The sequence below is a fragment of the Epinephelus fuscoguttatus genome, linkage group LG2, assembly GCF_011397635.1.
Source record: "Epinephelus fuscoguttatus linkage group LG2, E.fuscoguttatus.final_Chr_v1".
Classification (NCBI taxonomy): domain Eukaryota; kingdom Metazoa; phylum Chordata; class Actinopteri; order Perciformes; family Serranidae; genus Epinephelus; species Epinephelus fuscoguttatus.
Window position 1 is genome coordinate 34,434,737 of NC_064753.1, and position 16,801 is coordinate 34,451,537.

At 39.3% G+C, this 16,801-nt stretch overlaps 1 protein-coding gene across 3 annotated transcripts in view; it reads left to right on the forward strand.

Moving 5' to 3' along the window:
• Positions 1-2,419, forward strand: part of LOC125899244 (protocadherin-9) — a 324,984-nt gene extending 322,565 nt beyond the window's left edge. For all 3 annotated transcript variants that reach the window (XM_049593373.1, XM_049593387.1, XM_049593381.1), the window contains one exon: positions 376-2,419. In XM_049593373.1, the coding sequence (XP_049449330.1) occupies positions 376-746 (371 nt within the window). In that variant the 3' untranslated portion in view covers positions 747-2,419. The remainder of the gene's footprint in view (positions 1-375) is intronic.
• The last annotated feature ends 14,382 nt before the right edge of the window (positions 2,420-16,801 follow it).

Consider the following 16,801-nt stretch of genomic DNA (forward strand, 5'->3'; position numbering starts at 1 on the left):
TTTAGAGCAGCGTAGAAGATTTAATTTTTGGAAAAAACTGTTGTTTTATCCAGTTGTGAAGCTACTTTAAAGTTTACTAATAGATTAGGTGGTGTCAGATCAGGGCATACATTTGCATACTCGAGGGGTGCTCACTTGGTAGAGCACCCCTCGGGTTCACTAGCAACCTACAGCTCTTTGCTGCATGTCATCTCTCTTCTCTTTCCCCCTTTCACGCTAACAACTGCCCTGTCAATTAAAAGGCAAAAAAGTCCTTAAAAAATCTAAAGATACTTGTATCCATGTCACAACAACTCTACAGGTAATGGGATGTAATTATGGCTGATTTCAATACATTTTAAAATGTTTTTTGTCTGTCTTTCTCTTCTCCTTTAGATGGCCCCCTGGGACCTCGTGGTCTAGTAGAAGCTACAGAGATGTGCACACAGGAATGCCTAGTCCTGGGACATTCAGACAACTGCTGGATGCCCCCGACGTTAGGAACATACCAGCAGCCCAAATCACCAGTGTCTAGCTTTGGGTCTCAGAGGGAGTGGGGTCCCAAGGAAAAACTTCTCAATGGACATACTCTGACCAGAACCTGGAAAAATGAGAGTGGGCGGTCAGAGCATTTTGGTGACAGGAAGCAGTTTGGGAGCGGAGAGGGACACTTCACCAGCAGTGGCATGGCTGATATTCCACTGGTGAGTCTGAAGTCCTGCCAGCCAGCCTCCTGCCCAGACAGCCCGAAGGACCAGCAGCTATAAGACGGACTTTGCTTCTGTGCTGTGAGACGTCCACCTGAGCTCCCCTCCTCTTTTATCGTTTTCTTTCTAGTTTCATCTCTTCCCACTTAAGTTGATGCTTCTGCAGTGTGATAGCCACATGTACTATGTACTATAGTGCTTATGCTGTGTTCTCTACAATTCAGCGTTACTATGGCTCTAGAGGAACCCTCTTTTTTTTCTTTTCTTTTTTTAAATGAACCTCCATGGATTTCTTCAACGTAACATTTTCTGTCCACTTCATGTGTGATTTGGACAAGTGGAGAAAGGACACGCGTAAAATGGAGAAAACAAATTACAAGAAGAAAAAAAAAGAAAAAAAAACAAACAAACTACCATGGCTGACCAGTATATACAAATATTCGTGGTGTGGTTGTTATTGAGTTGTTCAGGACTATATTAATCAACACAATCAAAGAAAATGGAATTACATTTCAGAAAGTGTTGTTCTAATAACACTGTTAGTGGACACTTGTTTATTCTGTTATCGTCTGTGTGTTTGTAAATAAGACTTATTAACCACTATCATGTACCCGTAATAACCACAGTGAATAGGACAGTTTTTGGCTGTTGTCGTCATAATGGCTTGTCATCGGGATTTGGGATTTCAGCTGGACACAGATCTATAATGTGGCATAATGTACAACGAGAAAACATTAACCTAATTATTTAAAAACCCTATGGTTGATTTTGAAACTAATTTCCATCCCGTAATATTCTCAATGTTGCCCATATTTCATAATAATTTTCTTCAAGTACGGAAAAAAACCCACCGGCAAACCTTTTTTTAAAAAAGAAAAAAAAAAAACTTTGTATGAAGGATGTCAGTGCTCAATATGTGCATTATAAAAATGAAAAGCTCTGAAAGCACTCCTCTATAAACTGATTTTGAAAGTGTTCAGTACAATTAAATAGCAATATATTTGTAAATGGCTAAATGTTTTATCTAACGTTGATCTTATTACTGTATAGATTTTATTCAAATTGTGATTTAACTGAGTGCAATCCCTCAGTAGTACCTGCAATTATTTGACATATGTATATATATTATTTCCACACGGCCTATTATTTTCCATACGTAAGAAAACACAGGTTAAGATAACACTTTTAATCACCGTGCCTTCATGATGTTTCTTCAAACACTGAATTGTGCTTATTTAAATGACGAGAACATGTTGGCTACGAAGACTACCCTGTCTGATAATCAAATGCCTTATGCATTGAATGTTTGCCAAATTTAGAGACATAATCACAGATATTAAAGTACAAAATTGAGTTGTTGGTACTGAAGAAAAACACAAAGGCATGTGCAGATACTGGGTCAAATATCATCTGTCATTCCACTGTCTGAAAAAGTTTGTTTTATTCCACAGCATGGAAGGCAAATTACACAATGGAATAGCATGCTAAAAGATATAGCTTTTAAAAATTACCTTGTTCATTTTTGTGTCATTTTATTTTGTTGGAATAGAGTTGATTTGTGCATTAAGGAGACATTCAGTTTGTAAAGCACTTTCATATTTATGTCACAATATAAAGAAGTTAAGTGGGATGGAGTGATTTGCTTATCGCAGTATGTTTGTCAGTTGTGAGGGTGTTTGACATCACAGATACTGAAACAGTTAATCCTTGTTACTACTCTACAGGTATACAGCTACTGCAATAAATGTTTTAATTATGTGTATGTTTAATTTGTGTGCAGGATGATCACATCAGGAATTCTGTGTCTGTTTTGTGGAGACGTTTGCGCACGCACACAAACCAATTTTCCAAAACATTTGGTTCAAAATCTTGTCATAAAAGTAGTAATTTATTTCTAGAGCACAGCAAACTAAAGAGGTACCTCTGAGTTTTCCTAATTCTTAGAGTAATTTTCCTCGCTTTAAAACAGCCAGATTGTTCTACTTACAAGATAGTCATTGAAACAGACCCATATCCTTCACCATTACATGACCACTGCATTTACTTACATATTTTGCCTCGAAAATAAGGATGAGGCTATTTTATGTGATCAAAAAGGGACAAGATGTTTTAAAAATGTCTTTAACAAGAGTGTTTCAGCCTCAGGCTAATACTCCAGTTTACATATTGTGTCCTTATTTGAAGTTTAAAGCTCCCTTTAAACATTACGTCCAGGGCCACTGTGGCCTAAAAATCCTCTAGTACACTAACAGCGCAACACCCTGAAAGAGGCAATTCTGGGAAGGTGAAATCCTGGGGTTGCCATGATAAAGCAGCGTTGAGCCATTCAAAGAAAGCTCTAATCTACTGGTGAGTCTTGTTTCAAAGCTTAATCATAGGTTATAAGCTTTGATAACTTGCTGAAAAAAATACAATTTTAAATACAGGGTGAAGAGGTCACAGATGTGGACAATGAAGGTGAAGGTCTACTCTTCTCCAAACTGGTTGAAGAGACAATTTAGGTATGAATGCCCAGTGGAGGCACAGCAGGCTGACTGAGGGGAGGCTGCGAGACCCAGGGTATCCTGAGGGAAAGTCTCAATATGGCTGTTACACTGTAGGTAGCAGTAGAGGAGCTTCACTTGAAAAGGTGGTCACACCAACATTCTCTTCCTCAAAGAAGCTATTCACTGCTGGAAGGATGGTCTTTTCATGGAACTGGGCTGTCCAGGCAGTAGAAAGACGCAAGTACTTTTGAAATTGGTGCTACATGAGCGAAAATAGAGGGCCAAGTGTTGTGGGCATTCCCCTTTGCTCAAGAGGTAGAAAACCTAATCCTACCACACTGCACTGCACCATACAGGCCCAATAAATGCTCCCGCTGGTGGGTGATGTAATGTGAGCTTGGCAGTTTTAATACAGGAAACAATATGAAGCTGGCTGGTTACAAACGATCTGGAATTACAGCTAAATGGTACACTAAAATATGTTTCTGAAAACATTTAAGGAGAGAAATAGGCAATGCAGTAGCAGAATGTTGTACATATTTGATAAATGCTGCCGAGTTTACCATTTGATCTCATTTTCTTTCAGACTCCACTTTTATAATACTTGAAACAGTGTGAACAGGAAGTAGGCACTACAGATTCTTGTATTACAGTTTAACAGTGCACTGAAATATGTTTCTGAAGACCTTTTAGGCAAGAAATATGCAATACAGTGACAGCATCTTGGTTTATACTTGATCAGCACTGCCTAGGTTTACAGTTCTGAGTTTGGTTTAAGTTTCAGAGAGAAAGAGAGGGGCAGCTTTCTCTCTCAATCCACTTCTACACAGGGTAGCAGTCATATGAAAATGCAAAAGCACAATCTGTAGTTCAAACAACTAAAAACAAAACAGGCATAGAGCCAATGAAAAATCCACTGGGAAAGTGAGCTGAGAGATGAGCGCTGGTAAGATGGAGAGATGTTTACCACGACCACCATTTACACATACTACAATATACTGTTATGATACACAGCTGGTTGAAAATCGGCAAAGTATCCCCCTTAAAGCCATTAACTGTCTGAAATCACTCTGTCGTTTACTCATTCACATTGTAGTTCACTCTATAGTGAGCTGAATTTTGCACGACTGTTGAGCAGAAAGCAGTGTACATCCCATGGATATAACTTTTTTTTTTCTTAACAATGTGAGTATTTTTGACAACACAAGATAGTGAAAAACTTCACACTCAAAATTTGACCAGACTGTACATTTTGTGCACCATTTAGTAAATATGGATTTTTTTATTTTTTTTTTTGGACAGTGCAATATTCAAAGTTAGGCAAAAAAAAACATCCTTTGGTTTTATTTATTAAAGTTTAGCACTCATAAAACAGCTTAAGTGCTTCCAAAGAACCAATTAACTGTCATCAGATCCTGATTAACATGTTAAATTCTGACTGGTACACTGAAGTACATGACATCATCTCTGTTTTCTAGTGGAGCCCCGACCCTTTCAAGTGCGTCTTCCTGGAAAATGATATTAATTAAACAGAAATATCTGTTCTAACTTTTTCAGCAAACAGGAGTTGGTAATCTAGGATCACATGACTCCGAGGAAGCAGCTGGTTGAGAAAATTCTTAAATGAATGTCTTTAATCATCTATCCTTGTACATCAAATGTCTGCTACTACAAAGCCAGTCCCACTGGCATTAATACATATATACTTCCCATAGCAAAGTGTCACACATGATGGTATGTTAACAGTCATCACAGAGTTGGATCTGCCAAGCGTTTAACATCATTCTTCCAGAGATGTCTAGATGCAACTGCAGTGTTGTGATCATCAACTTACAGGCAATCAGCAATAAATTTGCATGCTACCACTGGCCTGTAATGAAGGGCCATGCACCCGCCATCACTGGTGAAGTAATTATATTTTCTGTATTCTTTTAGGTTTCTCTTTCTCACTGTAACCTCATTTGATATATTTATCAGCTGTCGCCCAATGGACCTGCTTAAATTCTTATTTGCCATGCTAGCTATCGACTTGGGCAAGAATAGTTTCTGAGAAGCTTCAAAGCTAATTGCCTTGGAAGTGTGAGGGGAAGTAAATTAGTGTCACGCCACAACCAAGAAAAAAGGTTCCCAATCGCATTTCCTTTTTATATGGCTTTGAGAATATTTTTCTCAGGGAAGCCACCGTGCACAAAGTGGAACAGAGTGAATGTTCAGCGGGGAATCAGTCACAGAGAAGGCATGCACTTCAGACAGAAGAAGAGACAACTCTCCACAAAGATACAGTCGACAGAAACGGCACCATCTTCATATTTTGAAGGCCATATTTGAAGATAATACGAGGCACAAATTAATGTTAGTCTGCTCCAAGACTTCAGTTAGTTCCATTTCATCTAATGAATGTGGGAGAATTCAGTCTGGATCTCAACCAGTCCAACAGACCCTGTGGCCTTGTGAGCCTAAATATCTTCAGCCAGGAGGGATTCCTGTTTGGCTCACTGGAATAAGAGCTCTGTGGGAGACTGAGATCTAAAACCGGTTACAGTTGGGTTTTAAAAAAGACCGAGTTTCTCTGTAGATCGCAGTCAAAAGAAGGTAAGAGTTGTGCAGCCTAAAGCTATATAACCCAAGCTACCTTCCTTGACCGGGTATTCCTCTCCTTCACTCACATACAGTAGTGGATATCTGCACTGCTAAACAGTATGACATGTAGCGCAGTTACACAAAGGAATTCAAAGGGTTTTAAAAGACACAAAGCGATTTACAGAGATTCAAATACTGTGCAAAATATAAGTAGATTTCCACGAGAATAGCTAAATTATTTAGGCCCTGGTTAAGTCAAACCTTGATAATTGGTTTCATAACAATCTTTTTTAGATGTAGCTTTTTACAGCCACTTTGTCTGGAAATTAATTTTACAAAACTGTATCCAATGCCTGAGCCTATGTAGATTAAAAAAGAAGGCTGGAAAAATGATAAAGGGACTGGGTTGCAGACATCTACAAACTTGAATTCACATTAACAAATTATGACCACAGCAAAATAAATAAATAAATAAATATAATTGCAAAGTAAGGAGAGCACATACGTGTATTCTAGTTCTCACAATACTTATATACATGTTCTCAAAAAACTAGAAGAATATTTTCAGCTGTCTCACAAAGTCAGAAAAAAAGACGAATGGTTTGTTCTGGCCTTTAACACCAGAAAATGTGTATTGCCATGGAAATCAGTTTAAAAATGGAAAATGAGAGTTGCAGTAATGTTCTTTAGATAGTGTATGGGTACACTGTCTCGTACAGAGCTGACAGCACAACCTTTACAGATGTCTGAGTGCATACAAAGTAAGCCTTGCAGACATTGTCAGAGACGAAGCTAAGGTCTATGCGTCTTTGTCCAAAAGTCTGAACTTTATGGTCTCCATTTAAATAAACAGCAGAACAATATATTAATATTACACGCCCTGAGGAAGAGGAGGCTGACCAAATGAAACATGAAGGTCAGCGCAGAAGATGATGAGAGAACATGAACTGTCATGCAATACCCACAGCAATAACTATGACGGATTAAGAGTCTGTCAGGAGAAATTGTACCTTGGCCAGCTGCTCTTACTATGACCTTATACCACGAATCTGAATCATTTGAGTTATTACATTCCCAGAGGTCACTGTGAAATACTGTAGGTCAGAAGAGTTGAGTGAATACTGAAGGCTTCTTATAAAAAGGCTAAAAGAACCACTGTTTGTATCAGAAAATAATATCAACAAAAGTCTGCCGCTATGTTTGTGGCTCCGTGAGGCTGTACTTGGGCACAGTGATTTTCATTTTCATCAATACATAAATGGCATGTGACATAACTGAAATGGTGACCATGGAGCAGCTACACATCTTTGTATTGTGAGCATGTTTGCATGTTAACATTAGCAGCTGGTCTGAGCTGCAAGCATGGCTGTAGACTCTTTGGGTGCTTTCACACCTGCCCTTTTTGGTTTGGTTCAATCCAACTCAAGCTTGTTTGCCCCCTAAGTGCGGTTTGTTTGGGCAGGTGTGAACACAGCAATCGCATTCAGGTGCGCACCAAAACAACTAGATACAGACCTTCTTGAAGAGGTGGTCTCAATCCAGTTACAAACAAACTCTGTTGCGGTTCATTTGTGGTGAGAACATGTTCCAACCTGGATCTGAACCAACTGCAGTCACATTGCACATTGTTTGGGTTAAACATGAGCATGTTACAGTCCTGGAGGATTATTAATGTGCACCTCCTCCTGTACTGCCTTAATATGCACATTCAGCACATCCAATGCATCAAAACATTGTTTTCTAGTTGGAGCCACGCCTCGTTTTCAAACTGTATGGTTTGACTAAAATGAACAATGACAGCAATATAGTCCACGATGAGCAACGCTAAAATCAACCTGCGTAGTTGTCCCTCCATTGTGACATTAGAAAGTGTCACATTTATCTTGCAACTGTACTCTGGATTTTTCCCGCATGGAAGTTCTGACCGATCAAGGGCAGCGTTCTTGTGCGAGGCATTTTATCTGGTCTGCTTTTAAATGCTGCCATGAGAACACGAACCAACTCTCAGCAATTATACCACTTTGTAACAAAATTCGTCCCTGGTTCGGACCAAAACAAACAAACTCTAGGTCTGAAAGCACCCTGAGTCCTGTTGAACTGTACATTAATTGTAGCCTACATGAACTGGATTTAAAAAACACAACAATCATACCCCCTCATTATCTTTCAAGAGCAAAACACAACAAATACCCAAAAAGTTACTTTACTGCAACCAAATTACCAGATTAAGTGTTTTGTACGCTTCTGACATAGGCAATATGGCCATATTTGTACATTTCATATGTAGCAATGTGTTGAAACTTCACATTATGTTTCAATTTTCAATTGTATATTGTCAAAACGCTGTTGTTAACATGTGGTTAAGTTTAGGTTAGGGTTAGGAAAACATCCCGTTTTGACTTAAAAACCCAATAAACACAGTCAGCAATGTACCTATGTCTCATTAAAAACTTTTCTGATTTGTAGGTCTCTACAGGCCTTTGCACATTGATTAAATTTTTTCCGTCCAAAATTGTTGCACGTCTAAAAATAAAAACAACCTCATGTGCCAATCTTGTTTGCTCACTGAATCTGAAACCTTTGTTCATCATTAAAATTTTTGGAATAGGTTAGATCACCTGCGTTTTTCCCATCAGTCAGAGGCCATTTGAGACATTTGACCAAGAATCAGAGAAGACAATGTGGCAGCAGGACACAGCCAGGACATGACAGAGGAAGAGGGTGCACGGAATCATTTCATAACTCTGACAGCTCACTTTCAGCAGGTCGGGTAGTAATATTCTGGTGGATGGGGATGAAGGGGAGGAGGCTGTGGCCTGCACACAGAATGTGAGACAGAGGGAGGACAGCTCCGCCCCTTCATGCAGCGAGACCAGGAGGGAGTGGTGACAGCCAGATAGGTAACTCCAGTGGAGAGAGGAGGAGGAAAAGTGTCAGAACAGTGGATCGCATCAGAATCAGTGTGCAAAGGCCCTAACAGTGGTCTGCTGCTTGGCAGTGGTCTTGCCTAGGTGTCAAACCATCCACCATCCCTTACTCCTCCTAATGAGAAACCTGGCTCGTGTATATGTAATCTGAACTATTTCACTCAAGAAAAATTGATGTGGTATGGATAAAACGTATATATGTAATCTGTGGTTTGTAGAAACGTAAAAGCACCACCACATTGGTCCTCCCCAAGTATGTGTGTGCAGTGTACTTCTGTTCACCCTGCTGATTTATGACTGCACTGCTAGATCCTGGTCCAACCACATCATCAAGAATGGCGTCGACATGAGTGGTGGGTCTCATTACGAATAATGATGATGCCGCTATAGGGGGCAGGTGGGGCAACTGGTTGCATTGTGCAGCCACAATAACCTCTCCTTAAACATGGGGAAGCCCAAGAAGGTGACTTCATAAGAAGCCACAGCGAGCAACCCCACTGACCATCAATGGCACGGATGTTGAGAAAGTCAGCAGTACTAGGTTCCTGGAAGTACACATTGTGGACAACCTGACCAACACCACAGCTCTCACTGAGGCCCAGCAGCGCCTCCACTTTATGCGGAGACTGAGAAAGGGGGAACACCCAGCTACCTACCTATCATTATTACAGTCTACAGAGGCATCTTGACAAACTGTGTAATTGCCTGCACTCCCTCAGACCACAGGTCCCTGCAGAGAATAGTGAAAACTGTGGAAAGGATCACAGGTGCCTCTCCCCTGCCATTTTACCCACAACATACATTATATCGTACACATCCTTATATACAAGTCCTCTCAATGGAGAACAAGCTACTACTTCAGGAGTGTACAGACTGTGTCCCAGTGGTCTTCCAAGGCCCTTATCAAAGTCTTTTAACAGGCAGGCTGCCCCTTCCATGTTAGCAAGTCAAGGTATTCCTCCAGCCACAAGTCCCAAGAGAAACAGGCTGGTTTACTCTCCTTCCAGGTTAAAAGCAGTAGTCTTTTAGTAGATAAGACACCCAATGTCCATAGACAGCTGAAGGATAGATAGATGAAAGTATAGATAGATAAAAGAGACGTAAAAACATATGTTCAAATTTATCTATTTTCAATTAGATCTTTTAAGATCTTTGAAAAACAGTATTTTGCTTCTATGTATGGTGAGTGTGTACTATTGTAGTGACAATAAAGAATATTGAATCTTGAATTTCATTTGGCAAAGCTATAGTAAAGGTTTAGTCACCAAAACAAGTTTTGGAAAAGATCGTGGTTACAATTAAAACAACTATATGGTTAGGGTAAGGCAAGTGCAGCGAGAAGGAGAAGGGAGGCAACAGCTGTCAAAGTCCAAACTTTTGTTTACCCTCATCCAACCTCCCCAACTCTCTTTGTCTTTGAATGGCTCTGTGACAGCATGATAGTATTCCTCCTTTGCTCCTGATGGACAACTGGCATGGATCCTGCAGCCACTAGAGGGCTTGGTCACTTGGTGTCTTTGTTATTTTTGAGCATTTTGCTTAAAGTACCAATGCTGTCATTCCTCTTGAGAAGACAGTGTCCAGAATTCTCAGTACGACAGTGTACCATTGTTTACCAGTCGGTGCGGCTACTTTTTAATAAATGTGAGGCTGGTGGGTAAAATGTTTTCATAACCAATATATTCATTCTCTATAAAACATTATAAACTCTCCTGTTTCTTGACCTAGTGTCCCTCCAAGCAAAAGTTGAGATTATTTGGCCCACATGTGTAATCTGTCCGTCTCTCTTCCTATACCAACATGTTTTGACTCCCAACTCGTAGAATACAGCAGCTTTGTCAATGGCCCTACGTTTTTACTATAACACTCTAGGTACTCATCTAGTGTCAGTTTTAGAAGTTCAAGGACAACGTGTCATTTTCTGCTTGTTAAATGCTTGGCGTCTTTTCAAAATAAAGTTTCATGTTCACGGAAAAACGTAGGTTTCATCACCAAAACTACATAGTTAGAAAAATAGCTATGTTTGTTGTGTAATCTTACTTAGCAAGTAACTCAATGAGTATGACTATGTAATATAGTTTATAAAAGCTCAACTTGACTTTTGGTTTCACACGGGACAAACAGTGGTCTCCTGGGTGAAAGTCCATGTTTGTGCAACTCATCCACCCCTACTTTCTGCCCCACGTAGACTTTCTCTGTCTTTATACTACATCATTGCTGTGGATGGGTTTATGTTGGAGTTAGCCGAAAGCCCAGTGCATTTCAAGCAGACGCCAAAGGGTGCCTTGAGTGTCAGAATCACACGCCAATGGCCACTGGCTACCAATACATATACATAAGAGCATTGCAGATCGGGGGTTAAGACTGTTCCCTTGGTGGCGTTTGCATGTTCTCCCCATGTCTGTGCGAGTTTCCTCTGGGTATCCTCTGGTTTCCTACCACATTTCAAACACATGCAAATTAGATTAATTGGTCACATTAAACTGTATTAAATTATCATAACTACTCCTACATCATGTGTTGTCTCCAATTAATAACTTCATCCTCTCTTAGCAGCTGCTGTCTCCTCTCTCTGCGCACTAGTTTGGCCTCTTGTGTACATGTCGCACAGCATATTACTGAATATTGGATTACTATTTGTGTTCTTGTCATAGTTCATTCTGTGCTGTGATGATTTGTATTTATTGGCATGCTTCAGTTTGGTGTGTAGTTCCATATATTTTTACGTTGTCATTTATTTGTTTTGTGCATGCGCTTTGGTTGGGTTTCCTTCTGCTGGTGACACATGAACTATAATAATCAGATTAATTGACTTTAACAGTTTTCAAAGCCAATCCCAACGTGGTGAGAGGACTTGGAAGAAAGTGAGAGAAAAACAGAAGATGCCCAGCAGATGAAAGACAAAGCGAGGGGGCTCCTTGAGATCCTTAAATCAAGACTCCCAAAACCAAGGTCCTTGTTCTAGATTTTATTTATGTATTTCAAATTAATCTGCACATCAGATCTCTTGTACCTGTTGTTAATTCAGTCAACAATTAGTTAACCATTGTTAACTTATGGATGGTAATTTATTTGGAATCAATTATTAATATATTTTCAGTTAAAGTCAAATACAGCTACGGCTACTGAAAACACTGTTTAAATGTTGGTTCAAACATGTTGTTGTTTGTTTTTTTGGAGAAGCCTTGCCAAAATGAAGCCTGTCATTTCAAGACACAGAGAAAATTATTCATGCTGTTGTATCGTCACGCCTGAACTACTGCAATGCTTTGTTTGAAGGCCTCAGCCAAGTTTCTATGGCTCATTTCCTGTTCATCCAAACTGCTGCTCATCTTTTCACATCAAAAGTATCTACTAGCACTATGACATTGGCCTCTTTAAACACAGACTACTCAAGAAATCTTTCATCACCTTTGAACTTACTTAAATTGTACTTGTCATGATCGCCATTATACCGGATTTCTGTATTTCTGTGTTCATCAAATACTATTAGGGACCTTGAGTACAACCAAATGCACATTCTTTGGTCATTACAGATACCAGACTGAGGCTAAAGGGTAACTATGTTTTCAATTCATTATTACTGACTTTGAATTTCAGAAAACCCTTGATGTCATCTTAAGAATTTTTTTTCTAGCCTTTGATGAAGTCAGATGTTTCTTGTTCTGATATTAGTTGCATTATTTTCCTATATTTCACTGCTCTTGCATTTTACCTTTTTTTTTTTTTCATTTGTACTAAACTGGCAAATGCTACACTCGTAGGACTAGGTAGATGTTTTTCTACTACTATGTACTGCTCTTTCATATTGAAGGAGCATCAGGACATTTAAATTATAACCATTTGTTGTTGTTGATCAGAGAAATTAATATCACTGTGCACATGTTTAAACACAAAGTAATATATGTATTTATTTGGCCAACAGTTTACAACACACTATGGGATTTAGTCTCTATCCCAGCAGCCATTGCTGTTAGGATTACTGCTCCTGTTGTTACATCATGAGAAAGAAAGATATTAAAACCGTACAGTTCATGAAACTGCTGATAGAGAACCCTGGCTGTTTCATCAAGAGTTAATGCCTTGGTGAGGATCAATGACCTCTCTACTGTTTGAGAGAGCCATTCCCTGGACCCAAAGGCCATTTAGAGAAAGATCTGATGGCTTCAGTCTGTCTTGGCCCCTCCAGAAATCTGATCCACATGGGCACAACAGACACATCTGTATGGATCGCTCCCCCAAAGCCAATCAAGGAACAAACACTCTGCCAATATTCCCTCCAGATGAGGCCTGAGCTCTGAACTGAGCTCTGGTCTCATCTGGAGAGATGAAAGAGAGAAAGCAGAGTGGGATTGTTGATTAACCTCTGTAGTCGGTAGTAAATCTGTACACAAGAAAGGAGAAACCAAGGCGCTGGCGCAGGACTCATACCTGTCCACCGAGGCAATCTCAAAAGGATTCTTGTCAACACCGGCTGTCTTTAAATACAGTCTGTTGGACAAGGTTGTAGACCAGTTTGTTTCTCACTTGTGATTGCCTTCTCTGTGGTACCTTGTAATGACCAACACTCTACTCTCAGACTTTGAAGCTGTGAAGAACAATGTGCTCCTGTTGTCTGTTGGTTTAATCAGTGTTCTGGAGCAAAGCTAACAAAAGATCTAATTATATCAATGCCACAATTCTAAACTGAAAAAATAACTTACTTTCATGATGCCCAAATCTCAATCATAATGAATTTATAATTGGATTTGGGTTGATTTGGTTGCTGACAATTCACAGTATGGCTATCTTTCCCCAGGGACCAATGAGATTAAACATTCAAACAGTGATACAAAAGTCTGATCAATGCATGGGCATCAACTCATGGATAATAGGTCTTTATTTTCCCTGTAATGCATGGCACACACACACACACACACACACACACACACACACAAAAAACTATTATATTAAAATATTTGCATACAGGGGAATTTCACTTGCAGTACGGACATTTTGCCACATGTATTGGTACCAGGAATTAAAATGGTTGACAAGAAGGTAAGGGAATAAATACTGAAGTCATCCCAATCAGTGTAGTCAAGACCACCTTAACTGAGACCAAGTCATGACAAAGGCTGCAGCAACATACTGGTTTTAAGGTATACCATGATATAAAAGTTAACAGTTAAAGGTAGGATCTGGAGGATTTTCAAACAAAACAAAATATAGACATATACAAATGAAATCCTGCTTAATCATCACCTATGGGCTTCTACTCATGTGAGGTGGTGACTCTGTTTGCAGAGCTCCCGCACTTAAACTATATTTTGATGATTTTGTGAGCTCGGACCACTTCTGGGCAGAGATTTCCCCAGCCAATGAGAGAGCGCAGGTGCCGTGCCCGAGCGTGTCCGAGCATGCACCAGTGTAAGCCTTGTCTGAACCTCTTCTGTGAAGCCTTCTTCCATACCTCCGGGCTCCGTACACCCGGGAGAGTTGAGCCTGATAGGAGGGGCCGAATTTGAATGTGTGTTTACAAACAGCAACTGGAAAATCCTCCAGACCCTACCTTTAACATACCATGTACATTTACTTATCTACGATATTGGAAAAAAATGCAACTAAATGTTGAATCTCATTTTTATTTTAGTTATTCTCTTAGGGAAGATTTTTTACACATATTTCTATTAACAAAATGGTTTCAAGTCGGACTTATAGTAATAAAACATTTGTTCAAACAATAACCTTACATTTTTATTCCTTTAAAGGTCATTCTGACTGATAATAATATAAATTCTGCAATACAGTGATACTGCCATAATTTCTGAGATGGTTATTACACCTTGAAAATCTCATACCGGTGCAACCATACACATGACAAGACCAGAGAGTATGAAGACCAAGACAAGACCAAGACTTTGAGGGGTAGAGACCAAGTCAAGAGCAAGATCAGACCAGTGCGAGTCCCATAACATAGCCACATTCCCATAAAAGCACACAGAAAACAAAATATTCCTCTTTATGTGTATATGAAAAATATCTTGATAAGATAATCAAAACGCATTACAGAAGTGAAATTTAAGTGTAGGAATTTTCCTTTGTTTGCTATGAGCAGACAAATACAAAAAAACACGAACAAGCGGAAATCAACCTAATGATCTCTACTTAACACTCCTATATTTCACAGCTATTATATGTTATCCCTGTAGTCAGGGTTGTGACTCATCTTGAAATAAAATCCTGAAGCCTCTTTGTCCGAGGCCGAGACAAGACCAAGTAAAAAATGCGGCCGAGGTTGAGACGACACTGAGACCTTCAAAAAGTCTTAGCCTTCAAAAAGTCCTGGTCTTGAGAACAGTCTCAAGACCAAGGTAGGTGTTTTCATTACCGAGGATCTCTCCTCGTGAAAGTTTGACTATTAAGGATACAATCATAATTTTTTTTTTTTTTTTTATCAAAAGGAACCTGAACTCCAAACACCAGACTTAGCCAAAAACAACATTACCACCAACAATGTGATGCCAAATGCACGAGTAAAGATGCGTTTTTTAAAGATATGTGCTCAGTCCTTGTGCATGCAAGTTGGGCATATTTAATAAATATCACTAATCTGTTTCAGTATTCATCATATTTGTTCATTTTTTAAATGCACGTTTTCTGAAGGTGTGCCACAGAAAATTCTTGCTGAAAGCACACATTTGCAAACTGTACTCAGAGTGCTCCTAAGAGAAACAAATTTAAACCACGTCTAGCAGTCTAAGAATTTAATTTTCAGTCTGCTTTTCCTTTCACACCTGGGTTACCTTTCTAAATTTTCCTATTTCCACAAATTTCCATCTGTTTACAACTGATTAATTCTAACCACATGGACGCAACAGTTACTCATTTCCATTAATTAACATCTTTAGACTTGATTTAATAGTTAAAATTACAGAGCCTAAGACAATTTAATACACTGCAACTTGGGGAAAAAAAATATGCAAATACACAATAACAAGCCAATAAAACAAAATACTTAAAGTGGCCAAAGTTGGACCCCTAGGTATCCCTGGCCAGACACTGAAATGGTAAGCATTACATTTGTTTTAAACTCATTAAACTCATACTACATAGTATGAGTTACATAGTTAAATCATAAACATTTCTCTTGGCGTCATTCTTACAACACAGGGTAAAGAAGACATTTATGTAAAGAGCTATGGAAGAATGACATACTCGTGTCTGTGATCTTGAGCACAAACTTCTTGTGTTTATTTGAATTGAATCTTGAGAGATCCCACTGAACTGCAATATGTCAGAGTTAAAGATCCTCGAACATTGTCAGTGATTAAATTAATAAAATGGTACATCTGTTGCCTTGTAGCAGTGTTACATCAAGCTCGCAGTGAAAAGCTTTACAGGAATGCTTACTATTTTGTTTAGATTTTTATAGTTTTTGCTTTTGTACAGCAGCACTGACATATTGTCAAATTATGTCTTTTAAATTTGGCCCATGGTCAGGAAGAGAGATGGCAATGTAATCAAACTTGCTTTAAAACCAAATGACCCATGAGTCAGAATAAAGCAATGGTGAAGGGTATGAAGACGGGAACTGCCCATCCCATTGTTCTGACCATATTAAGCTCATTTTTCCAAAGTCCATTCCGAAATCATCATGATGCCCTGTGGTTAAGGTCTGGTTAGGTTTAGGCACAAAAACCACTTGGTTAGGGTCAGGAAAAGATCATGGTGTGGGTTAAAATGAAAAAGAAAGTGACAAACTCATAAGCCGTGAGCTTGCTCCGCCTCAAGCCGGTCGCGGTGCACCATACGCCCGCCGCAAGCCGTTCAGCACCGCGTACAGTCGGACTAATGGGATGTCGAACCAGTGGGCTGTCGAACCAATGACATGGACCCATGAAGACAGTCCTAAAAACATGAATAAAAGAAATTGTTGTTAATTGTTACTGAATTTGAGACTTGATATTTTATTACTGTGAGTATTCTGATGGCACCCAGATAACTATACATAAGCTCTAGAGCTCTAATCAAGATTTTCCCTTCAGACTCAGTCCTCATAATTGAAACCAAAATTTCATTTTTTTACCACCTGCCGACATTTGAAATGCTCCCTGTCTCGTCACCTTTTGACTGAATTAAA